The sequence below is a fragment of the Chenopodium album genome, chromosome 5, assembly GCF_948465745.1.
Source record: "Chenopodium album chromosome 5, dcCheAlbu1.1, whole genome shotgun sequence".
In the NCBI taxonomy this organism is placed as follows: Eukaryota; Viridiplantae; Streptophyta; class Magnoliopsida; order Caryophyllales; family Amaranthaceae; genus Chenopodium; species Chenopodium album.
Window position 1 is genome coordinate 14,355,373 of NC_137838.1, and position 27,336 is coordinate 14,382,708.

General features: G+C 37.1%; 1 protein-coding gene across 1 annotated transcript; it reads left to right on the forward strand.

The window, feature by feature from the left end:
- Positions 1 to 5,120: 5,120 nt before the first annotated feature.
- Positions 5,121 to 12,390, forward strand: LOC145631950 (squamosa promoter-binding-like protein 1). Its single transcript, XM_081684185.1, has 10 exons — positions 5,121 to 6,536; positions 7,724 to 7,875; positions 7,960 to 8,322; positions 8,956 to 9,030; positions 9,124 to 9,231; positions 9,316 to 9,433; positions 9,609 to 9,747; positions 9,945 to 10,086; positions 10,724 to 11,341; positions 11,684 to 12,390. Exons 1-10 carry the CDS (start codon positions 5,762 to 5,764, stop codon positions 12,125 to 12,127), a joined length of 2,934 nt encoding a protein of 977 aa, XP_081540311.1. The 5' UTR covers positions 5,121 to 5,761; the 3' UTR covers positions 12,128 to 12,390.
- The last annotated feature ends 14,946 nt before the right edge of the window (positions 12,391 to 27,336 follow it).

The following is a 27,336-nucleotide window of genomic DNA, read 5'->3' on the forward strand; positions in this document are numbered from 1 at the left end:
CAGTTCAGTTCAGTTCAACTCAGTTCAATTCAGTTCAGCTCAGTTCAGTCAATGAGAACAGACCCTTAGTTTAAGAGGTTGTTGAGGTAGTGACTCGAACCGTAACAATCTACCCCTGCTTCTTGACCAAGTGTTGTGACATTGAAACAAACACACCTTTAATGACTAGACTTAACCTTGACCCATCCGAAAAAGAAAAGGCAAGAAATTTTTTTGAAATTTTTTTTTAGAAAAATAAAAGTATGTATGGGAGGATACCATCCGACTTACTCCAAAAAAAACGTAAAAAAAGACACAAGACCATCCTAAAGTACGGTTATAAATAAAATTGTGCATGACTCAAGGAAAAGTGTGTGAACTCGACATGACTTGTGAGTGATTAAGTGAGGTTATGAACGCGTGTTATGACCGTACAACTAGACATGACATTAAACCGGACATACGAACCACATAAGCATGCACAAAAACCAAAAAAAGACTGACTGGTCCTTTTTCCTAGGCACCGTGTCACGGTGCTGACTGTCGTGATACAGTACAATGCATCGTCAGACGGTACAAAGCTCCGTATCACGACACTACACACCGTGTTGCGGCAGAGCTGCCGTGACACGGTGCACAGTTCCAAGTCTGGTTTTGTGAATTTTCCAAGTTTTATTCAATTTTAATTCCGTACTAATTACTATGTGGAAATAAAAACCTTCGGTCATAGGTTAGTCCAAAGAACAAAATGAACAAATACATGTGGGGTTAGCACCAAATAAACCATGTAGCACTTAGTCACGATGATACAAAAAAAGTTCACAACCTAAGGTCAAGATCTATGTTCAACTATGGTCAAGCTTTTGGTGTCAAAGGGTACCATGGTTAAGAGTTTGGACACGTTAGCAAGGTAGTCTCCCTTGAGGGTGTATTCCAACGGGCGGCTCCGCGAGTTCGTGATGAAATCAAACTCGACTCCATGGTCTGGGTGGATTTAAATACTCGAATGATCCCTTATTTCCATGAGCGTTTTGGGGTTAATAGAGCTTAAATCCCCCGGGGCTAAGAAGCATGTAGAACACACACGTTTTTTCAGAAAAACTGAAGGAAGCTGACTGTGAGAAGAGAAATAAAGCCACTGGAAAGATTTCAGGACTGCCGCGACACAGAAAAATGTACCGTGTCACGATGTTGTACACAGCAAAACGGTGCCCAGCGTCGTGACACAACAAGATCTACCGTGGCGCGGCAGTCAAAAAATATGACTGGTGCCTTTTTTCCTTCGTTCGCAATCAGGTTATTCAATTTTTCCTATGGGACAGACCTAAATGCGACGTTAAAACCTCTATGCATATGCAAAAAATGCTAAATTAATCACAGGAATACTTTTCAAGAATTTTTCAAGTCTCATCCACTCATCTTAATTAAATACCGATCACTCAAACCAATAAATAACCAATAATCCTCCCCAGTGGAGTCGCCACATTGTAGGCGCCGTTTGAAGTGCGCCTACTTTAAAGCATGTGGTGAATATGCTTGACACTCATAGGAAGTGGAAATTGACATACGATTAGGGACACGATTAGGAACAAGGAAAGTAGGGAGCCGCTAACAAGTTTTTAAGGAACTTGTAAACCGTTCACGGATCATAAAAGGCAACCGCGATTAAGGGACAACGACAGGCAACAACGATTGACCCGTGAAGGTTACACCCCATTCATAATCCATGAGATTACTAACTCCATATGGTTCGGAACCACGAAAGGAGGATCAGGGATGATGGTACGAAGTGAGTCATGGAGTCATACTCGCCCCTATTGGCCTCTACTCGATTCTTATTGAAAAATGATTCCTGCAATCTCAAAGGCATGCAAACAAAATATTCAATTTGCTTCAAACTATTATTATGCTAAATTGGTTTAATATTAATGCAACACATAATTCTAAAATATTAGTGATCACTTGATTAAACAGCAAGATTAAAAAGGAACCTAAATCAGTTGTCCAAATTATCTTATTAGGCAGACGTGATTTTCAATTACATATTCCCTTTAAACATGAAATATGGTGATCAATAAATATAATAAAATCGACATTAATATTGGAAGCAATTTAGCAATAAATCCAACAATATAAAATCGTTAGAAAAATAATAGAAATAAAAGGAACATGATTCCTTACTTTGATTTTGCTTGCTTGCAACTATAAAACAATATACGAGTTAGTAACTTCAAGGAAATAAATAAAACAATAATTAAAATTAAATTAAATAGAGTTGATTTGGGGGCCAAACCCTCAAACAGTTCTACCTCTCATCCCTTGGTTTAAGGACAGAACCTCGGGTAAAGTACGGATTCCTTGGAGTGCTTAAGGAAGGTGTTCTGAAAGAATAAGATAGGCTAGTGTTTAGGATAGAGCATAGAAGAGAGAAGAGAATGTTAATTCATGCCCCGAACAACATAAATGAGGGGGTATTTATATGGAAAATGAGCAGAAGGAACACACGGAACCCTAAAAAAGATAAAAAAAACCCTAAAAATTAATGACGCGACACGGCAAAGCATGCCACGACACGACAAAGTATGTCGTGACACGGTACACTTTAGTGTGACGTGGGGAAAACCGATGTGACGCGGGAAAGAATTAACCTATAGAGGATAAAAGCACGTGGAGGATTTACGCGGAGAAAATACGGAATGGCCCCGTGTCACGACAGGGGCATCGTGACACGGGAAAATACCCCGTGACGCGACAATATTTCCCATGGCACGGCACCTGTTTCCGTGACACGGTGGAATTTATTTCCATTTTTGCGTCGATATTCACTTTTACCCTAATTACGCTCAACATTTTTAAGTGTAGTTTCATAATTTCGGGCTATTTCAGTTTATTATTTATTAATTGGGCTAAATAACAAATAATATGAAATGAATAAAAAGGTTTGGGCCAAAATTGGACTATGCTTTGACTAAACATTAGGACTGATTTTATGAACAGAGTTTGATTGAATATGAATTTTAAGCACTCCCGGGATTAAATGCTAAACCAGATCAATAATGGCGGTGAAAGGTTGTTCATCATCGGGTTTGGTTTCGGGGAGACATTTTTAGGTGTCTACAATAACATATTGGGATTGAGTGATGAAAGTTATTTGTACATTATTTGATTTTTTGGTTTATTGAATTTAGCTAGGGCTCGTTCAACATCCATATGGTTTTTAATTATTGATTTTTATTTTTTTTTATTTTATTTTATTATAAATTTTGAAATCATATGATATACCCTTATCTCTTAAAACGCTCAAACAAACACTTATAAATATTGTGCGAACATTTATACCCTTAAAAATAATGTTTGTGTACTCATCGACCTTCATTAATGTTAATTGTCTCTTTTGTACCCCTAATAAATAAATAGTGTACGGACATTTATATCCATATAAATATTTGTTTACATATTCTTTCTGATTAATGCTGCTAACAACTAAATTTTTGACATAAAGTCAACTAAATTAGTCTAATTTATTATAATTATCATATATTTGAAAACTAACAACAAAAAAGTCCAAACTAGTTTATGTCGTTTAGATATTTGTTTGGTTTAATTTGTACCATTAGGTTTCAAGATACAATAAGAGGGTTTGATTTGTTTTGAATCGGAATGTGAATTTATTTGACTTAGAAAACAGCTCACTTAATGTGATATAAATTTTTACTAAGTGTCGGGGGACCAACTCGACCAAAGTTTAACTTCAGAGTTGAAGTCCAAGATTGGTTTTTATTCTCTATCACGCTCCCTTACATAAGAACTTATTGAGTTTCAAATGTGGATGTAGCATCGGCCTCCACATATCCAACACTAAATATTAAACGGTTGATCTCTCTGATTGGGTGAATGCGATTAAACACAAATGGTGCATCAAAGGGTAACCTAGAAGGGCAAGTGGCTTGCTTTAAGATAGCGGTAGAGAGCTTCATAAGATGTTAGCCTTGTATTGTGCCTTTTACTAAGTGTACAAAAGTTAAGCTTTTAACTATTATTATTAGGTAGCAAATTAAGCAGTGGATTGATTAACCGATTAGCGGTTATTTTGTTTTCTTAGATTCTCCTAAGCCTTTTATTTTCTTCAAGGTTCACAATTTTTTTTTTTAGAAAAAAAAAAAAAAAAAATCAAATTAGACACATGCTCAGCCCAAGTATTACAAGAAGTTAATTTTTTTGAAAAAAGAATAAAAAAGAAGAATAACCTAACTAAAATGATGCTGACATACATCCCACAAACTTTTCGTTGCACAATAGGGTCCACAGTCCACTCCATTTGAGCAGTACTATGTATCTGGTTGGGAGCAAAATTTGTGTGCAAAAATCAATCTTCTTATTTTAGTTGTTTAGACTTCCAAACAATTTTTTTGATGAGAGAGAATCAATTGCCCATAATTGTGGCCCTGTTTTGGTAGATTCGCCTAACTTCCATAGATTTAGATAGTGGTTTTCATATTACTTTAATCAATTTTTTGTACTGCAATACCCAATAGTCCAAGATTATTTTTTTTTTTTTTAATCGGATTTTACCGGTGGAAAACCCCAATCTTTATTTTCTTTTAAGCTTTTTAATTTGTTTTAGGTCACAATAATGTCTCCCTCGAAAAAAAGAGTTTATCTCCGTCGAAAGACAAGGTTTTTTCGATCTCCTTCGAAAGATAAGGTTTTTCGTACTCTTTCGAAAGACAAGGTTTTATTTGTGCTTAATTTGGTCTCCGGTTGTGCGGGGCTACTATTGATTGTGGCTCGGATTCGGGTTACGAAATCAACACAAGAATTTACTTTCTCACAAAATTGCGAAGTGACGACGGATCCACTCAAAAAGTTGTATGAGACAACGAATCGAGAATATGCCGAATTGTTATATTTATGTATTTGGATTCTTAGCCCTTACTCGATTAATTCTTGTTTGATTTTGTTAAATTCGTTTTCATTATCATTCATTGTCAATTGTAGATGCCGTCTGGCTTACATTAATGAAATTTAGTGTCCTTTTAGGACTTTTTTCAAAAAAAAAAAAAAATAAATAAATAAAAATTAAATATAATTACAAAAGAAGACCCCTATTTTAAAAAAATAAAAATAAAGATAACATTTTTGTACGATTACTCGGTTTTTTTTTGTTGTTTTCTAAAGTGGGTTTTTTCATGTCTTCCTTCAATTTGGGTTCAATTTATCTCACTTTTTGACAAATTCAACATCGTCCTCCAATATTCCTCTCTCTACATTTTGGGGTTTTGGGTGTTTTTTTTTTTTTTAGATCTTAATTTTTGTTTTCAGATCTTGCGGTTGGTTCGCAAGCCAGAATCAAGGTTAGATTCAATGTTTTGAGTTATACAGTGTATTTTTTTTTTTTTTTATGTATATAGATTTGCACTTCAACTGTTTGTTGAATTTTACTCAAAGAAAGAACTGGGTATTGTAAAAGATGTGATTTTTATTGATGTTGTTGTGAACTGTATTGTGGGTTTTCGGTTCAAGTTTTTCTGTGAAGGTATTGATTCGTTGAACTGGTAATTTGGTAGCTTTGTTAGTATAAATTTTGATTCTTGCTCATGAATAGAAGCTGGTTAGTTGTTTTTGAGGGGTTTATTGAGAATTTCTTGTATGTTTTCAAGGGAGCTTAGTTCAATCGGTGCATCCTCTATCTGATGGAATTGTGTAGGGAAATCTGGGTTTAAGATTTAAGTTGCATACATAATTGGAAATTGAGCTGTTTTGAGGGTTATATCTGTAAACAATGGAGGCTGGGATGGGAGGGATAACCGATGTTTATAGTTCAGCGGTGATGCCGGTGTCTGACCCGAAAGCAGTAGGAAAGAAGACTTTGGAATGGGATTTGAATGATTGGAAATGGGATGGTGATCTTTTTCTTGCCACTCCATTGAATACTACTCATACACCTTTAGATTGTAGAAGTAAACAGCTTTTTCCCCTTGGACCGGAACTTGCAATGAACAATAATGTAGGCTCCGAAGAGATCAGTAAAACTAATGAGAAAGGAAAGAGGGAAATGGAGAAGAGAAGGAGGGTTGTGGTTGTTCCTCATGAGGAGCTGAATGAAGAAGGTAGACCACTGAATTTGAAGTTGGGTGAGCAGGTCTATCCTATAGCAGAAGATGAAGCTGATAAATTGGAAGGGAAGAGTGTGAAAAAGAGTAGGTCCGCTGGAACTGGAACTTCCCAACCTGCCTGTCAGGTAGAAGGTTGTATGGCCAATCTTAGTAATGCCAAGGATTACCATAGACGTCATAAAGTTTGTGAAGTGCACTCCAAGGTCAGTGAAGCTTTTGTGGGAAATGTTATGCAACGGTTCTGTCAGCAGTGTAGCAGGTTCCATGCTCTGCCAGAATTTGATGAAGGGAAGAGAAGCTGTCGTAGACGTCTTGCAGGGCATAACAAGAGGAGAAGAAAAACACTTCCTGAAACTTCACCTAATGTTGGTTCCTTGACTGATGAAAAGAGTGCAGGCTACCTACTAGTTAGTCTGCTGAGAATTTTGTCCAATCTGCACTGTAAGTATTTGTTTACTTACATTTTGTGTCTTTTTTAATGCAAGTTGGATGCTGATTATGGACATTGTTGATTGCTATGTGTTTTTTTTAATTAAATTGGACTGTTACTGCAGTGGTTTTTTTGTCTGCTTCTCATCCATCACCTCTTAAAGTTGTTGTCTTCAGTTCACCATGTGTTTGTAGTCAAACATGTTGAATAAAGGAAATCTTTTGTTGCATTCAGTAATATATTTAGCGAATGATCTCAATTGTAGAATTTGAAAAGGCCTTTGGTGTATTTACTTATTGTCATTATCTTATTTTAAAACAGTGTATATATTTTCACTTCTGTCATTTTGATAAGTGCTGGATCCCTTTACATCAACTCTACGCCGTTTCTGACAGACATAATCCCTCTGATCATACTTTCATTTCAACATCAACAATGCATTTGCACCAACACCTTTAAAGTGGTTTTTGCCCTGCAGGGAAACAGAAAGTTGGATGTATGCAATCTTTCTTTGGTAAAAATGGACAGGTTGTTTCCAATATACTCTAAATCGATATGCAACATATGCATGTTACTTTACAATAAATTAAAAGTGCTAAATCTTTGATTAAAGATATAACTAGTTCATTAAACAACAAAAACCAAGATTTGCTACCCTTAGGGGTTGACTGAGGAAAACTCCCTCTGATGCTTAAGTCAGTGCCTAGCCGAGTGTAACTGTAAAGTACCAAAAATGTCAGACCGAGATGGCAAGACCCATTAGGGCTTGAATAGGGGTATTTATAGATGTACTTTAAGCCTTTAAGGCATATCATCTTTTCTGAGATTCTTCTTTCTTGTCTATATCTATTTAAATCTGTACCGTTTTAACTAGATGCCTGTGGTTGCCCCCATACACCAAGTATTATAGAGCTTTCATTCCACCAGAAGTTTAAAATAATGTTGCTTTAAGTGATTGCAATCTTAATTTAAAGTTTCATCCCGCCTTACTGTTATAGTAATGTGGACACTGGCAAGTTTAGAAGTAATTATTTAGACTAGCAAAATAATAGTTGGAGATATGTTACAAGCTACGTTGCTTTTTAATTTTGTTGCCTAGGGTCCTAGAGGAGTTGGTTATGTAATCAAGTTGTCCCATCTTGTCTCTGTGGAATCGATCCTTCTTGCTTGATTTTATAAAGTTCTATGTGAATTGCAGCAAATGGTTCTGATGAGACAAAAGATCAAGATCTAATTTCTCATCTTTTGAGAAATCTTGCTAGTCAAGTTAGTGGAAGCAACTTGCCTGAACTACAGCAAGGATCTCAGAGGTTACTCAATGCAGGAATATCTGTCGGAATTCCAGAAAAGGTGTCAGATCTTATCGTTGATGGTTTATATGCAAATTAGCTTTCTTTTTCATGAAGCCTCTAAAATCCTTTTTCTGGTATTCAGAACCCTTCTAGCGCACAAGAACTATGTCAAGCTGTGCCTTCAGCAGAAGCACATATAGGATTACTGACAAGAGAAAATCAGCATCAGAAAGAAAAAACACAATATGCTTCACAACCGGGCATTTTCCATCCAGCTGATGGTTCCATAGCTACAAAAGGAAGTGTACCTAGGGCTTATCTTGGCATTGACTTGAATAATGTTTATGATGACTCTCAAGAATGTGTAGATATTCCAGGAAATGGACATGGTTCTATTGCTTGTGCATATTGGCCAGAACATTTACAGAAATCAAGTCCACCTCAAACAAGTGGAATCTCCGATTCAAATTCTGGTCATTCTAGTTCTAGTGGCAGTGATTCACAGGTACATTCCTCTTCATGCAGATCCTCTAGAGCTTACAATTTACTAGAACTTATTTGGTTGGAACACCCCCTCTTCCTTTTACACAAACATTTTTTTATTGGCATCATGTATAGATGCTTGGCACTTCAACTTTCTAACTGCTGTTATGCCTATCATAGAATCAGATGAGGTCCCCCCCCCCCCCCCCACCCGTTCCTTAGTTTCTAGCATTCACTTTGACTGAGAACATGACGCTGGAACATTGATCCAAGATTAGTCAGCGTCTTTAAGTTGGGAAAAGCTGCATGCATGTCATCAAGAATTTTTGGACATGCGTTTAATTATTCTGTGATTGTATTCTTCTTGAATAATGGCTATAATGCTGTTATCTGCCTTGTCATCAGCATTTCAAGGTTTTGTGTAAAGGGGAGGGTATTTTTCACACTATATTCTTTTACGGAGAGAAAGGGGGGTTTGGGGGGTGGGGGTGGGGGTGATGATTGGGATGGGCTATGTACGCTTTAGCTGGCAACGCCTTGTTCCACCCGTTAGGAATCTTTTTGGCCATTCAGAAAATATCCTTTGGACCTTTTGCCATTCTTGTTTCTGTCACTTTGTCTTTTCTCTCATCCTTATTATTCTAAAACTTTTTAGGGCCGAACTGATCGGATTGTTTTCAAGCTTTTTGGTAAGGATCCAGATGACTTGCCTCATCAATTGCGAACACAGGTAATGGTATTCCTCCCTTATTATGATTAGGCCATTGTTTGATTAATTGTCTCGTGCTCAAAATGTTGAGGTATTTAAATCTGTGCATTCCAGATTCTTGATTGGTTGTCCCACAAACCTTCGGACATTGAAGGGTACATCAGGCCTGGTTGCATTGTTTTGACAATATATCTTCGTTTGAACAAGTCCTTATGGGAAGAGGTTTTCTTCTTATTCTTGACTTGGTAGTTTTCCTATTCTATGAAGGCTACATGCTGAGACTTTTTTTTTCTATTATTCTTTCAGCTCTGCTATGACATGAGCTCCAGTTTGAGTAGGCTCCTGAGTCTGTCTGATGATCCATTTTGGAAGACAGGATGGATCTATACCAGAGTGCAGCAAAGTGCAGCATTTATTTGTGATGGTTGGTTTTCACACCCCCTCACCAGTTTTTTTATTTTTATTTTTATTAGATTAATGTTTGAAATATCATACATTAGTTTATTACCAAATTCATCACTTAGAGTATCATGATCTGTTATAGCTGTCAGTATTCTTTTTTACCCTTGCTAATTCAGCTCTTTTTTCTTGTGCTGAAGGTCGGGTTGTTCTAGATACTCCTCTACCTTTCAAAAGCCGTGGCAGTCAAATTTCAAGCATCAGTCCCATTGCGGTTCCTGTTGCTCAGACAGTGCAGTTAGTTGTTAAGGGTTCTAATCTCTCTGGGCCAACTTCTAGGTACTTTAACCATCATGTTCATGTAAGCTACTTCAGTTGTCATTTTTGAGAGTTAACTTCAGATTGTTCCCCTTCCGTACAGAATAGATACATTTTTATTTTTTATTTTAACATTTTTGTAAAATAATTTTGAGGCTTACATTTGAGATTTGGTTAGCAGTTGATAACTTTTGTGTATCTCAATTTACTATGTATAGGTTACTTTGTGCTATAGAAGGGAGGTATTTGGTCCAAGATAGCTGTTATAGCCTGGTAGAGAGTACTGCCGAGCAGGATGAGGTTCAGTCTCTTAGCTTTCATTGCTCTATACCAAATGTTGTTGGGAGAGGATTTATTGAGGTAATGCTATCTTATGCTTCTTGGTTAATTACTCGGGCTTTCCCTCCAGTGTCTCACTTTAGTGTAAGCTAATTTCTTGTACATAAAGGATGAATACAAACTACTAATACATTCTAGTATTCTACTGTCATATCTTTTCACAATTTGTAGGAATGTATTGCTATCTAGTTCTTTTGGTGTTCAAATACAATTTTGGTAAAGAGTTTTGTTTAAATATCTTGCGATCCAATCATATGCCTGCAACGTTTGAAGCTTTCCTACTTGATATGCTTGCTTCGATTTGAGATCAAAATTATGTATACTCAAAACTCATTTGCAAACAAGTGAAAGAATCTGACATAATTGTGTTTGTCTCTGCATTAAAAATTGTCATGAAAGGTGCTTGCCAAAGACTTCTAGGATTTGGAATATAATAAAAAGTGACATGAAGGATGTGTTTCCCTCGTATATCCAGTTTTTAGATAAATTATTCTTACCCTGAATTCTGAGCCATGTGTTTAAGACATTCAGATATGTACTTGGGTACACACAGTTTCTACTTGGTAATTCAGAGTATTAGAATAATCTGCTCAATGTGTCAGGATTAGCCTGTTACTTTTTGTTCACTGAGATACTTCTGGTAATTATTTACGTGCAGGTGGAAGACTATGGCCTCAGTGGTTGCTTCTTTCCATTCATAGTTGCAGAACCTGAAATTTGTTCTGAGATTTGCATGCTTGAAAGAGTAATGGAGACTGTCGGTACAGATGAGGGTATTAATAGAAGGAATGACGCCTTAGAGTTTATACATGAGATGGGTTGGCTGCTACACGCGGATCGTTTAAGCTCAATGTCTGGCCAACCTAATATCCAGTTGGACCTCTTCCCCTTTGTACGACTAAAGTGGCTAATAGATTTTTCAATGGACCATGATTGGAGTGCTGTTTTAAGAAAACTTCTGGATTTGCTGTTCAGTGGAATTGTTGATACTGGAAATCATGCTTCTGTCAAAAATGCATTGTCAGAGATGCCTCTCCTCCACACTGCTGTCCAGAGAAATAGCAGGTCAATGGTGGAATTTTTGTTAAGATACATACCCAAAAAAGTTAAAAATACTAAAGGCTCGGAACAGAAGCAGTCACATTATGAACCACCCATCAGCTTCTTATTTAGACCTGATGTCACTGGTTCCAATGGGTTGACCCCTTTGCACTTGGCTGCCAGTTGTGCTGGTTTTGAGAATATTTTGGATGCCTTGCTTGAAGATCCTGGAATGGTAATGAAATTATTGATGCTTGCTTTGATTTATTAATTATAATACTTCAAGTATATTTTTGAAAATGTTCTTTAGTTATTAGGTAATAGATTAAGGTATTGTTTATGAAGTTCTTGTGTAAGTGTGTGGATCCCCATTATTGAACCTTCTCTTCATTCATTATCATCATTACGTTTTACCATTTAAAGACGTGAGTATGAGCGGAAATGAATATTTATGTTAATTGGAAGTGTTGCACTATTACCTAAATTACCAAATAAGCTGTGTCCGTTTGTGGCTTTATGAATAGTGATTGTGTTTACTAGTGATCATTCTGGATTCTAATATGTTTCTCTTGTATAGGTTGGTATTGGAGCTTGGGAAAACGCCCGAGACAGCACAGGATTGACCCCAAAAGATTATGCTTACCTTAGAGGTCATAACCATTACATTAATCTATTCCAGAGTAAAGTTAACAAAATTTCATCTGGCAAACATGTAGTTGTGGATATCCTTGGACTCTCGAACTTAAATTCCAAGCAAAAGCAGTCTGATGAACTCAAATCTGCAAAGTTCAATAGCTTATACACTGAGAAGCGGCAAATCAGTCAAAACTGCAAACTTTGCGTGCAGAGGCCAAATTATGGATTCAGAGGAACATCACTAACATGTAGGCCAGTAGTGATGTCTCTTGTTACCATTGCTGTAGTTTGTGTTTGTACAGCTCTGCTTTTCAAGAGTATGCCTCGAGTTTGTTATATCTTTGTGCCATTCAGGTGGGACTCACTGAAATATGGAGCAGTGTAGTTTACTTACATTCGCCTGTATAGTGTTAAGAGGTTTGTGAAAAAAGTTGGGAGTGGGGGACTGCCTGTTTCTAAAGAAGAGGGTGTAGCAGACTAATTAGTAGTTTGTTCAGATATTTTCTTGTATGAGCATTACTCCTTGTACATGTAATCTTATCTTTTGCCCTGTATTTATAGAGTGAAGATAGAATTCAAACGTCTAATTAACCAAAAATTGTAATGTAAAAGACAATTATTTATAAATGAACTGTTGCCTAGTCGTAATAGCTCTTTGGATCTTGCTTCAGTTGTCATTTTGTTGGTTCAGTTGATTAGGAAATGATTGATTCAGAGTTTCAGACTGAATTTCGTAGAAAAGAGAAGCGATGAGGCTGAGAAGCTTGCTGTAATTGTTGATGTATTGGTTCAAAATCGTTTTGAGTTGATTGAAGAGATCAATACAAGCATTGAGCTTGGTGTTGGCTGGGATTTGATCATGGAAATACAAAAATTGGAGAAAACGAGTTTAAGCCTCAATTGCCACATCCCATCGCAAACATTCTCCCTCTAACTCTCTCCATGCTCTCCCTCAGTTGATTATCATCATCAAAACTAGCTAATGTCGTCATAAAAAAACTTGAATCATTGTTCTCATTAGAATTTACTCACGGAAAAAATTGATAACATACCACTACTTAGCATCTCGTTTTGTTAGGTCTAAGGGTGTGCTCATTAACTTTTGGAGTAGCTTTTAATGTTTTGACGAAGCCAAAACATAACTTAACTCATACAAAGTAATCGTATAATATTGTATGAATAACTAGTGGTAGATGATAGCTTTTAGCTTTTAAAGTAAAAAGCACAAAAGCTAATCTAGAGTAGTGTTTGTCAACCAAATCTACTTTAAAGTTATCATATTAAAATTTGTATTAGTATTTCAACAATTTACGGTGTTGAAACCTTTATCAAAGAACTACTTCTAACCCTATTAGCTAAATAATTTTGCTCTCACAAGTCACAACTATCATCAATTCACATATCTATTAACTATTACAACAACTAATTTTACTGAACACATTTTAATTTTCACATAACAAGGCTTTATAAATTTCCAAAAACTTTTAGGAAAATAACACCTTAATAGTCCCAAATATTGCTGACTTATCTATTATAATCCCAACTAAGGTTTATATTTTAATAAATCTACTATGCACCAGTTTTCCTAGAGTAGACCCAGCTAGTTATTATCAACCTAATATAATAGGTTGCTTTGACACGTGGCATCACGTAAGCGGTTAAAAAAAAATTAAAAATAAAAAAAAAAACTCTCCTCCCTACCAACCACCCCCATCCCCCTAGTCCAATCGGATTCCAACACCGCGTCGCTGAAAACCTCTCCTTTCCCCTTCAACTCCACCAAAAACAACCACCTCGCTCGCGAAACCACCCCAGCCTCCGATCCCTCCTTGTCCTATTATCTGTTAGCGAAATTCTCCCACTAAGGTTTTTCGATTTTCCGGCGAGGAAAGGAAAGGAGGGGTGGTTATTGAAGGTGGAATTGCAGGCTAGTGGTTTTGGGGGTAGGGAGGGTCATCGCTGGCAATGCGGGACTGCGAGAGGAGCAATAGTTGTTGTGTCGGTGGCTGGTGGTTTTGGGGGGTTAGGAGGCCTGTCGATTGTTGGTTTTGGGATGACTGGTGGTTTTTGGGGTTAGAGGAGGAAGGAGGAGGGGGAATGGTTTTCTTGTATTTTTCACCGTTGTATTCTACACCTTTGTCACATATCCATCATGAGCGCTCCATGAGGCAATGACATTGCCAAGTCTGGCATTAAGTAGCCTGCAATTACCAGAATCCAGTCCCACTACAATTCAATCTAAGAATGAGAAGATGTATATTCCATTTTGTCAGAACCACAAGAGCATATGGCAGAAACAAGGGAAGGGAATCCATAATCCGCACATTCATTGTTCCACATATGAAGGTTCTCAACGATAGCAGGATCAATGAATTTGCATATTAGCAAAAGACTCTCAATAACAAGGAAAAAGTAATCAGTCTAGAGATTTGGTAAAGGTGAAAACTGTAGAACTTTATTAGGTACTATAATGCGGAATTTCACGAATCATGTTCGTTCGTATCTATATAGGATGTACAAGCAATACACATAAAGAATCACATAATACATACCTTTGACACGTGATTTCCACGTTGTGATTAACTACCAATTAGGGAGAGAATATAGCCCCAAGTGTTGCTCCTCTACTTAGTTCACAGAATTCGAATGAGCGGTCCACCAATAATAGATTGGTTGAGTAAAGGAGGAATATCACGATCACCACATTTGCGGACAACTGGCCACCACCACGAACCACCACCACTGTGCACACACCACCGCACCGGCGCACACCAAGGAGGACGGACGAGAGTGAGAGAGTTTGTGAGGGGTTGGCTTGTGTTTGCTAATTAGGGTTTGATCTAATGATCACTAAATGTTCTAATTCAACCCTAGGCACCTAGTCTATTTATAATCATGTTATAACTAGACTAGGAAGCAAGCCCGATTCACCTATACTCCTCCATATGGCCGGCCACATAGAGGGAGAAGGCCCATTAAGGGCTTCTTCCTCTTATGCTCAAGCTAGGCCTTTTGTGTGACCTTATAGGATCCGTTCAATTGGCTTTAGGCTATTTTACTAGCCCAAAGATCGTAAGTACCTCTAATTATGATAATACGACGACCCAAAAGAACGAACTTATATCTCCATAATTTGATCCATTATATATCTAGTAATTATTGCACTTGACGAAGACATAAATTCTTCATAAACTACTTCTACTTTCCCTATACCTAAGAAAACCATTTTCAGTACCAACTACTAGCCTTTCTATAGATTCTAAGAAATGCATGCAGGTATACAAAGTACTATTACTGGTGAAAATTCCACAAGAATATGGGTATGAGTTTAGTATACTAGCTTGCGGGTTAATTTTGACCCTCATTGCAGAAGATGGAGGTCAAGAAGTTTGAGTCATACTGGCAGATGATTCGGAAATTATTAAAACCACCCATCCTCACCTTAATTAAAACCTAAAAACAAAAGACCTCCACCGTATAAACCCCTAGCCACCCCTCCCTGAGTCCCTGACCCTTGGGACCCTACCGGGTAGGGAATTTGAGGTTGGGGGAGTAGCGGTTGAGGGTTTATACGGTGGGAGAGGGGTTTTTTTAAAGAGATATTGAGATTGAGTTTTAGAGGTGGTTCGGTGGTAGTTTCGGGAGGATCGAGCTGAGGGTTGGGGGTCAAGGTGTCACCGACAACATAGGATAAGGGATCTTGGTGTGGCGTAGGACAGGGGCGGGGGAGGTACCTGGCTTGGTTGGGTAGGATGGTTGTCGGAATTGTGGGTGGTTGTTGAGTTTCGTGGGTGAGGCTAATTTTTTTTTAGTTTTTTAAAAAACTTTCTACTAATCTAGTGGTGACACGTGTCACTTAAATCTTTAAAAAATATATATATAACCTTTTTAACGGGTTACCGATCACTTTGGACTAATTTGAGCGAATGACCCATTAAGTTCGGATTATTTAAAAAAATCCAAAGTTGTTATTATTTTGAGCGAACGGGTAAAAGTTGGGATTATTTTTGTCAATTCTTCATATGCAATATCATGATACACATTATTGTAAATGAATAATCAAATAAAGTTTATATATATCACTACTATGCATTAAACTAACTTTGGTTTTGATCTTTTGAAATTTAATATTTGAACTATCAAACCGTGCAATACACGGTGAATATACTACTCCGTAGTCCGTAGTAATCCATAACCCTTAAAAGCCAAATTCAAGGGTGAAGGTAGCATATTTTTTTCTTTTCCTTATGAACAGTAAAGTACCAGTTTTACCCTTACTTCATGCCTATTTTTTTTTTGCCGAAAATCCTTATGAACAGTGATTTGGCGACCCTACCCTTCTTCTTTTTGTTTTCTTTTCGATTTTTTTTGTTCTTTATTTTCTGATTATGTTTTTCGTTTTTTTTTTTTTTTAAATGTAGGTTGCACATGGAGCTGTTGGTTGATGTATTTGATGAGCTGCCATATTCTACAGATGTACACATCATCCCATAAAGAGAGGCACCATGTAAATTGTTATGAAGAGGATAGTGTTAAGTAGCTAATGTAATCCTGAAATTTGGGTTGTAATTAGTGACATGCATTCTAATAAGGATGTGTGATTGGTTATTAAAAAGTGTTGCTAATTTTAATTCAATTAGTGTTAGGTAGTTAATGTAATTAGATTTTTTATAATTTGTTGTTGTGATTCTTAATTTTGGATTATTGTAATACATTGTAATAAGAATTTGTGGCTAATTTTAAATATATTATGATGGTTTAAAATTCGTGGCTGCTTTAATATATTAAATTGGTATGTTGTTAGTTGTGGTATTTTGTAAGGCTTAATATTAGCTGTAATTTCAATCTACACTAGTTATTTTATGGTAAGGGAAATTAATTACCTTAGTTTCACTTAATGTTAGTTGATAAGTAAGATTGAAATTATATAGACTTAATGTTGATTATAGTTTGGAATTAGATAATGGAATTTGTTAGTGTGAAAATTGTTGTGCCAATTGGATTGCAATATATTGTCTGGTGGTAAAAAAAAGGTTGTTACTTGGATATTACAATGATCAGCTCGGCTCAATCTATTATCCAAGCGATTTAATAGTGAGTGCGCATGCTATTCAATGTTGTGTTTGACGGTGTGGGTAATGATGCTTAATACCTCTTAAAGAACTCTTTGGTTGGCAAATTTAGGTGTGCAATTTAGGACTATATAAAGGGTCTTGTAGGATTGATTCTTAATCAACAAAAGAAAGGCAATTGAGCTAGAAACACAGGGGGAGGGGAATTGGAATAGGTGAGAAACTTATCAGCTTATATTATTTAAGTGGTTTCCTGGTTTAAATCTTATTAAATCTTCAGAGATAAATATATGATCTGCCTCATTTCTATGCATACTTGCAATGGATTGTATAACCAAAATATTGTACTAAACCTTGACAAAAAAACATTGGACATTATATATAAAGATCAGGACACATTTATTGATAGCCCATGGATTGTATTGTTTGGACCGATAAAATGGATTCTTGGTTAGATTGATGGGGGTAATTTTGTGGCTGAAATTATTGCAGTCATATCTTTAAATTGTTTTTCGTGTTTTGGTGCTTGGAATTTAATGTCAATGTTGTTATAATTTTGAGTACCATGATTTGATGATAATGGTTTGCTTAAAATAACATTATTCTGTTTAGGAATGGTCTTAATACAGTCAAGAAACAAAAAAAAAAAAAAAAAAAAAAAAAAAAACGAAGAAGAAAGACAAAATTAGATAATGTAATATTATGAATTAACAAATTTTAATGTTTGTGTTTGGATTGAATGTGTTTTCTATCTTATTAGCTGTGTTGATCAAAGGCTTGAGATAAATATTATTATTGTGGCCAAATATGGATAAAATGTAATTTAATTTTGGTCTCAGATTAATTGGATATTTGTTGATGAATTGTTGTTAATGTTTGTGGGTGGTGATTAATGGTGTTGATAATTTTTTGGTGATTAGTTTATTTTAATTTTGACTTTGTTCTGATTTCTGTTGTAGGTTGTAAACAAGTGTTGCTGATTGCTTGTGCTGTAGAATCTGCTGTAAGTGTTCAAGATCATTTCTTTATTTTTTTTTGTTGTATTACTAGGAGATTTTTGTTTGAAATACTATTGTTTGGTTCATGCATGTGTTGTTGTGGCTGAGTGTGCTGATTTTCTATGCTGTTGTTGTGTGCTTTACACTTTGCTTGTTGCATGTTTGTGTTGGACTTTTGGTGTTAATTGTTGGGTAGAGCTGTGGTGGTTGATGCTTTAAGGGTGTTAGGAGGGTGTATTCAGTCTGTTGTTAGTTTAATTTATATTTTTGCTTGCTTTGAAGTTGTTTTGGGGTCACAGTAGAAATAGCTTTTGTCATGGATTTAGTACATTTGTAAGGCCTGGTAGGATGTTAGGGGTGATAGGCGGGTTTCGTAGCTTGCTATCGTGGTGTGTTGTAGTTACTTAGGTTCTGATGGTATATATTGGTTATGCACACAGGTAATGAGGCCAGAATCGTTAAAAGTTACCATTTCGTTTCAGTGCTTGCTGAATCAGGTTATTGTCTTCCTGAAGCTGGCAGCCCTTACTTACAACTTGGCTGGTGTTACTGGGAATGTTGTTAATCTTACTTTGATTACTGTCTGTGTTCTTTCCCCTTACATTTATTAGGGCGGTCCTGTTGTTACTCTTGATTAGGGATGGCAACGGGTCAGATCTGGACCGGATCTGAATGGATCCAGATCCAAATCCGTTTTTGCACCCTGGATCCAGATCCGATCCGGATCCGTCGGGTATGGAGAAGGAGGATCCATATCCATATCCGTTGGATCCTACGGATCCAGGTCCAAAATGGGTCCAAAACGGATCCTGTACATTATACCTATTTTTTTAGCAAAAAAATCTAGTTTTCAATTAAAACCATGGTTTTACTTTCAATTTTCAAACCTCCCTCAACTGTTTCGTTCAATATTTGAATCCCAATTCTACAACTACTCCAATAATCAAGAAAGCTTACATAAATCTCAACAATCCATAAATACTTGTCTTATGAAGTTATGAATAACAATACAAACAACTACACGACATAATTAACCAACACAAAATAACCACAATTTACAATAACTAAATGACAAAATGAAAATTAAAACATGCAGAAAACTGCAGCTAGTTACAAATCATCAAGCATTAAGATAAAAACAATTGGTTTAATAAAACCAAACATAAAGTAAAGAATTTGAAGATAATTAAACTAGAATTCACGAACTGTAAGTACTTGAAGTTGTTGGAGAGGATGGGATGGATGCCGGAGTGTTGGACTAACGGTCGCCGAAGTTAGGCTGATGGAGTTACTTGAGATTTGCAGAGTGAAGGTGGAAGACAAGGAGTCAGGGAAAGAGGAGAGAGAGTCAGAGAGTGTGTGACAGTGTGAGATTTCAGGGTTTGGTAGAGTTAAAGTTAGATGTGGGCTGGGCTTGTATTTTAAAAATTATTTTTCTTTATATAAAAAACGGATAAACGGATTCAGATACGGGTATTGGGGTTAGACCCGTATCCAGATCCGTTTTTCAGGACAGGATCCGTATCCGACCCGGATCCGTCGGGTCCAATTTTACAAGATCCATATCCGTGAAAACGGATATGGATCCGCGGATCCGGGTCGGATATGTATCTATTGCCATCCCTACTCTTGATGCTTCTTGTGAGAGTGCTGCTGAACAAGCTACTCGCCTTTTGTGAGCAGAATATGGACTGCAAATACATGATTTGAGTTCAGAGATCATGTATAGGCTTGATCTCTATGCTTTCCTTTATGAGATGAAGTGCAAAGCTGTTGACTCATTAAATAAGCCTCGCCTCCAAAAAAGAACAAATGGCCTGTCCCACCAGTTGGGCCACAGGGTGACAAATACATATGCATTGATTACATTAATGTGATGCGTGTAGTTGTTGCAACTAAGGCAAGGGTTTCTTTAATTGAAGTGGCTGAGCTTGCTGCAGCAAAGTGGGTTGCTTGGTTGACAGTTGTAGACGCCTAAAAATGTCTCCCCAAAACCAAACCCGATGATGAACACCTTTCACCGCCATTATTGGTCGGGTTAAGTATTTAATATTTGGAGTGCTTAAATCCATGTTCTATCCAATATATTTCATAAACCAATCCATTTCCTAGCTCATTTCCCTAAACCATAGCTTGTTATCAACTTTTCGTGTCCACATCGCAAAACCGAGAGAAACTAATTTTTTGGTCTTATAATTTTGATCCAAATATTATTTGATTGAATAGGCCTTGAAATAAGCTTTCCAACCATATATCATAAACCCAATTCCGAGCTATAACGAAAAAGATATGAGCAAAACACTAAACTCAGCCCAAAATCGACACCCTTCCACTAAAACGGCCATATCTTAAAATATAAAAATAATTTTGACCTGATTCTAATTGGTTTGGAAATTATACTTGATAAGATTTCCAATGATATATTATATGCCTTATTCCAAGTTACGGATCAAAAGTTATGATGAATTTAAAAACGGATAAAAAACTGGAATCACCGCGCACATTGCAAAAGCACCGTGTCACGGGAGTGTGCCCCGTCTGACGGTGCCTTCCCCTGTCCGACGGTGCCTGGTGCCATGACACGATATTGTACATCGTGTCATGGTGCTATTTTTGAAACTCTTTCGCATTAAATTCCACCGTGGCACGGTACCTATTGTCGTGACACGGTACCTGCTGTCGTGACACGGTATTTTCCCACCGTGTCACGGTGCTTTTTCCGTGTAATTTCCATGTTTTCCCATACCGTGACACGACATACTGTACTGTGCCACGGTGGAAACTGTCGTGTCACGGAATTTTCTCGTGTCTTTTTCGCGTAAACCCTTCACGCGTTTTCACTTCCCGTAGGTCAAATATTTCCCGCGTCACTCCAGTTGTCCACCGCGTCACGGGATTTTCCCTCGGCTGACGGTGCCTTCCCCCGTCTGACGGTGCCTGGCACCGTGTCACGGTGTTCTCTGTCGTGTCGCGGTGTTATTTTTTAGGGGTTTTATCTTTTTAGGGTTCCGTGTGTTCCCTCTGCTCATTTTTCCTATAAATAGGACCCCCCTTTCTGCAGTTTGGGGCATCAAATCCTTCTTTATTTCTCTATTTTACACCAAAAATTATTCTCTTCTCTTTCTCTCATATTCTAAGCTTTAAACCTATATTCCTAATTACATCATTCTTCCCCTAAGCACTCCAAGGAGTCCATACAACACCCGAGATTCCGTCCTTAAACCAAGGCGTGAAAGGTACAAATAACTGAGGGTTTGGACCAAATTAACTCTACTTTTTATTTAATTTAATTTCTATTTGCTTTATATTTTTTATTGAAGTTACTAACAGTTTATTCATGATGTATCAATTTAAAGGAACGCGCAGAATGTGAGTAATTAATTAATTTAATTACTCTTATTTTATTTTAATATTGCTAGTATCATGATTAGGTTATTTTATATTTGATATGACTAATGCTATTATTGTTGAATTGCTTCCAATATTGATGTTTATTATATTTTATCACCATATTGCATGTTTAAAGGGAATATGTAATTGAAAATCACGCTTAATAAGATAATTTGGACAACCGGTGTAGGTTCCCTTTTAATCTTGTTATTTAATCAAGTGATCACAAATATTTTAGAATTATATGTTGCATTGATATTCAACCAATTTAGCATAATAGTAGTTTGGAGCAAATTGAATCTTTGTTTGCATGCCTTTGAGATCGCAGGAATTACTTTTCACTATAAGAATCGAGTAGAGGCCAATACGGGCGGATGTGACTCCATGACTCACTTCGTACCATCATCCCCGATCCTCCTTTCGTGTTTCCGAACCATATAGAGTTATTAATATCATGGATTATGAATGGGGTGTAACCTTCACAAGTCAATCGTTGTTGCCTATCGTTGTCCCTTATTCGTGGTTGCCTTTTATGATCCGTGAACGGTATACAAGTTCCTTAAAAACTTGTTGGCGGCTCCCTACTTTCCTTGTCCCTAATCGTATTATGTCAATTTCTACTTCCTATGAGTGCCAAGCATATTTGCACATGCCTAAACGTAGGCGCACTTCGAACGACGCCTACAACAGTGTATCCTCCTGGTAGCATTGGGATGGAGTGTACTTATAGCCAGGTGGTCAGTACTTTCAAGTCTACAAAGCAAGATGCTACGAAGCGAGTTATTCAGTTCTTGCGTGTTTGCTACAATGTAGACATAATTGATCTGAACTATGGCAAAGGGGTGTATGCTAGTATCAAGTGTGCATTATCTAGGGAGAACAACATGTCGGTTAGGGAGCGTGTCATTGGGAAGCAAGGAGATTTGCATCTAGCTCCCTATATTGTGGGGATGATTGCTTGACACCTCGCTCTGGTTATCATAAGATTTCAACTCCTGCATTACCTCCAGCAGCTCCTCGTAAGCCTAAGGCTTCATCTTCGTTTGGTGAACATGCTGTTTAGCGTTCTGTTCCAGCTCTTGATGGTTTAATTGTTCCAGTCCCTAATAACTTAGAAGCAGTGTTTAAGCGTAGGAAGATGTAGTGCAAATATGCTTGGCACTCATAGGAAGTAGGGTCGAATCCCCAAATCAAAAGTAATTCCTAAATCCTCTAACTAATGTAGATAGGGAAGTAGGGTCGAATCCAAAGAGAAACGAGTCCTTCTATTCCTAATTAATTAATATAATCTAGATTATAAAGTAACCAAAATATAATGATCGAAGGAAACTAAACTACGAAGAGTAAAAGTGGGAAAGAATAAAAGTAGGAGGAAAAACAATGAATAAAAGGCCTAGAGCATAGGTTCACCAATAAATAATATTCCAGGGTAAAACATAATAATCAATCATCAATGCATACATTAATCAGGTCATAAAGTGCTTTCGCTACGTATTACAATCACACAATTAATTTACCGGTATTAAATCTCATCTCTCGAATCTCGACTTAACCATTTATAAATTAACCTGCCTATTGAAACTAGACCTAAACATCAATTCTCATCTGTCGAATCTCGAATCAAAATTGTTAAACTCATGCATAAAAGATCTGCGCAAATCTAGTCACAGAGCATTAAATCAATCAATAGGAAATTAATCTAGAATTGACAATTAACAACAATAAATTACCCCTTCATATTATTTATGGATCCCCACAAACCCTAGAAATAAAACTACTCACACATAATAAAAACTAAACTAATCAAAGCAATAAAACAAGACATGATCAAAGGAATAAAATAAATAACTAAGATTAAGAGAGGAGAAATCGTTACCAAAGAAATATGGAATTAAGAATAAAGTTAAGAACAAAGTATAAGAGAGAGAAACTAATCTAAAAGCTAAGTAGAGAGAGAAAATCTAAGAAAGAATTAAGAAAAGAGTAAAATATGATCCCAAACTCGTTTTACGAAAAAGTATTTATACTAAGCAAGAATCCTAAACTAAAACAAACTTAAACGACGCTAATCGTCTCTTAATAATAACACGCGCCCAATCGGGCGCGCCTTTTCTTCATCAGGTACATTTCTCGCGCCAGGCCTTGCTTCCCTCGCCCGGCCGGGCGCGCCTCCGGGCGCCAGCCTCTTTGGCCGGGCGGCTCTCTTGGGCCACTATTTGGACTTCGATTGGGCTCTAATTCTTCGGGCCAATCTGGGTTTCCTCTTCGGGTCTAGAATACTCGGTCCAAATGCCCCGGTATCACATATACCGAGCCCTTAATCACCGGTTTGATGGCTCTAACCGGCCCTAGGCTACAGAAACTGGTCGTGCTTCTCCAACGCTCGTAATTGCTCCATAATATCGCGGGAAAATGCTCCAAAAGTGCAAATCCCTGAAAAAGTCAACCAACTCTACGAAAACACTAGAAAACACCAATTAGTAATGAAAGTGGCTGTAAAGAGCCAAAAACACTACTAATTATGACCAAGGGACGGGGGTAAAATACTATATAAAATAGACACATCAATTGGTTCATCAGCGTCATTATCACTATCAACTTGAATAGCAGTATCGCAATTGCTACCAATTCGAGGCCACTTTCTTTTCCTTTTGACCTACTCAACCTCCTCACACTTTTCCAATTGCTTATCTACCTCTTCCATCTTTTTCATCATCATGTCCATCTTTCGTGTAGCATCTAGATGGACGTCGGCGAAGGCTGTGAATTGACCCTTGTAGGGAATAATTTCAAGCCTTTAAAATCCCACTAGCTTGAACCCCACTGTGATCATACACTAAAGTACGGTGGCGTCCAAAAGGGAAGAAGATAGAGCAAAAGAGTCGCCAACAAGTTTTTAAGGAACTTGTAAACCGTTCACGAGGTGAAGGTTACACCCCTTAACGATCCAAGAGATCGTCAACTCCATAAAGTCATGAACCAAATAAGGGTTCGGGGATGATGGTACAAATCCAACCTAAAAGAGATTGAACCTGCCCTAATAATAGGCCTCTACTTTATTCTGCTCGTATTCATGTGCGCTTTCTGACTAACATGCAATCAATATGTTAACCCTAAACCTGATTAATCTATGTTGGTTGAATATAATGCACAAATAAACTATTATAGGCGATCACTTGAATTATAATCACAATTAACCCTAAACAAGATTATTAATTATCTTATTAAGCGTGATTACAAGTACCAATTCCCTTTAACATGTAATAAAAGGTGTGATCAAGCAATAAAGAATAAATATAATATGTATCAAGCAACATAATAAATAATCAACATCATTAATAATAACATTAATCATAATCATAATCATCATAATCATGTTAAAGCATAGCAAGATCCTAGGCATGATACTAACAAGATTAATAACAAACCCTAGCATGTCACTAAGCAATAAAAATCAAATCTTTAGTCCTAACATGATACTAACATGAATTAATATTAGGAAGAGGATAGGAAGCATCGTAACAATCATATTTAATATTAAAAATACCCTAGACATGATACTAGGAATATCATAATAACAATGTAAACATGATATCTACATCATAAAATCAATAAATCAATAAAGTACTTACTTGGATGCCTCGTACCTCTTTCTAATAACAAAATACACACGTTAGTAACTTCAAGGAAAATAATAATCAAAATAATTAAATTAAATAATTTAAATAGAGATTTGGGACCAAACCCTCAGAAATTAAAACCTTTCACGTCTAGGGCGAAGGCAACTTCGAATATGGCTAGGTGTTTCTAGATCTAATGAATGCGGAATTTTGTATTTGAGAAAAGGCTAGTTTAGAAAAAGAGAGAGAGTGAATAATCAAGAAAATCTTGATGAGAGTTGGTGAATGATAGATGTAGATGATGAAGATAGTTGATGAAGACTTAAGAATAAGGAGAATTCGTGAATCAAAACGGAGTTTTTGATAAGATATTTATAGAGAAAATCATCCAAAAAAGATAATTTATCAAAACAGAGTATGAAGACCACAAATCCACCTTGGCGCCAGACCTGGCTCATTGGCGCCAGGAACTGTGGCTAGCGCCAGGCGCCAATTCTGGCGTCTGGCGCTAATCTTGATTCCAGGCGCCAAGGCCTGGGGTTGGACGCCAAACCGGATTTTAACGCGTTTTCGAAAATCTGATAACTTTACCGTACTGGAAGATAAAATAATATAATTTCGGTCGAAAATGCTATTTGATCTAATTAAAACTCTGAAGAATCCTAATTGAATTAAAAATGATAAAACCTTCTAGAATGTTCTAGAAGAACAAAACCATTCCTAATTACATTAGGAATGATAAATCATATTAGGCCCTCCCCTAGATCATTGGGCCGTACTTAAAACTCAAACCGGGCCCAGTTTAGTAAATTGGCCATAAATTCCTCAATATTCATCGGAATTGGGCTTATAATATATCGTTGGAAAGGTCTTTGCAAGCCCCATCCAACTACACCACTATTGGACCCATATTATGGACCAACCAAACTGGATTGGCTGTTTTCTTAAAAATAAAGTTTTCAAAAACAGGGAGAAGAGAAAAGAAAAGAAATAAAACTTTCCGCAACACTAGACCTTTCCACACTTTCGTTTCATTCGATTATGATTCAACGTGAAAGGTACTCATCACTGGGTTTGGTTTTTGGGGAGACACAAATGGGTGTCTACAGAAGCCCCCACTTTGACTGAGTTTGGAGAAACGCAAGTTTCGAAAACGAAAGTCAAAGTAGCGATAGGGACGGTGAATGATTCAGAACGTTCTGCGATCCTAAACCAATCTTATAACACCGATACCTGCAAAACTAGCATTAGCTAAACAGATAGAAGAGTTAAGAAACGCGTATCTTGCACCGTCGAGCACACGTCTCTGAAAGTAACCGATTGTTGTTGCTTTACTGTTTTGATGACCTCCTGCAAGCTAGAGAATGTCATCCCGCTTGAAAACCGCTACGCCTTGTAACTGCTTCCAAATTAGAAGATTGCTTTGACTGAAACGATCCTCCTCCGCATTGATAATATTCCACATCCTAGGGAACATTATCGAAGATTGCTTCTGTTGAAACAATCCTCAGGTTTTTGTGACACTCTCCATAATCCAAGGAACGCCACCTTGCTGTTTCGATGTTCACTCGTCTCTGAACAAAGAGCTTTTTTTATATGATCTTCTGAATAATGTGTCCACGCGTCTCTGAACGAAGAGCTTGATAATAGGAAATCTTTGATGATATGTCCACGCGTCTCTGAACAAAAGAGCTTGAAAATAGGAAATCTTTGATGATATGTCCACGCGTCTCTGAACAAAAGAGCTTGAAAATAGGAAATCTTTGATGATATGTCCACGCGTCTCTGGAGCAAAATAGCTTTTGATGGAAATGTTCACGCGTCTCTGAACAATAGAGCTTTTGAGAAATGTCCACGCGTCTCTGAACAAAAGAGCTTTGATGATATGCCCACGCGTCTCTGAACAAAAGAGCTTTGATGATATGCCCACGCGTCTCTGGAGCAAAAGAGCTTTTGATGGAAATGTTCACGCGTCTCTGAACAATAGAGCTTCGGTGCTTGAATGTTTGTTGCGATAATGTTCTGAAGAAAAATTTCCAAAGACCAACGTTTGTCGATCTCTGAAGCTCGCCTGAACTTTATTCCGCTAAAACCAGTATGTCGGTGTTTCCGTAATGAGCCATATCTTAGGCGCTTTAAGCTAAGTGAGACGATCTTTCATCAGGTCGATCACTTATTGCAATTGTAATCAAACTGACTACTTAATCATGTCAAATTGTTTATAGGGGCTAACTGGCGCACCAAGGAACCCGAAATTGCTGTATGAAGTCGAAATCACCTTTCTGAGAGGCTTCGAGCGCTGTTGTTGTTGAGATATTTCTGGCGCCAAGAATTGACTCTGTTGCCGAACGCTGTGATAGGGTCTTCCCTGTTCTGCTGCACCTGTATTTATTTTTGACTATAGAACTTTGATAATTTTTTTAATTATCTTAGGGTTGACCTAAGGTTTAGAATTATCTTAGGGTTGACCTAAGGTTTAATGTTGCTTGACTCATCGACTTGACACGACTCAAG

Excerpts from the sequence above, each read along its gene's own strand:
- LOC145631950 (XM_081684185.1), top strand. The coding sequence starts at position 5,762 with ATGGAGGCTGGGATGGGAGGGATAACCGATGTTTATAGTTCAGCGGTG. Across the intron at positions 9,434-9,608 it reads TGCAGCATTTATTTGTGATG|GTCGGGTTGTTCTAGATACT; the intron begins GTTGGTTTTCAC and ends CTTGTGCTGAAG. Across the intron at positions 10,087-10,723 it reads TTGGGAGAGGATTTATTGAG|GTGGAAGACTATGGCCTCAG; the intron begins GTAATGCTATCT and ends ATTTACGTGCAG.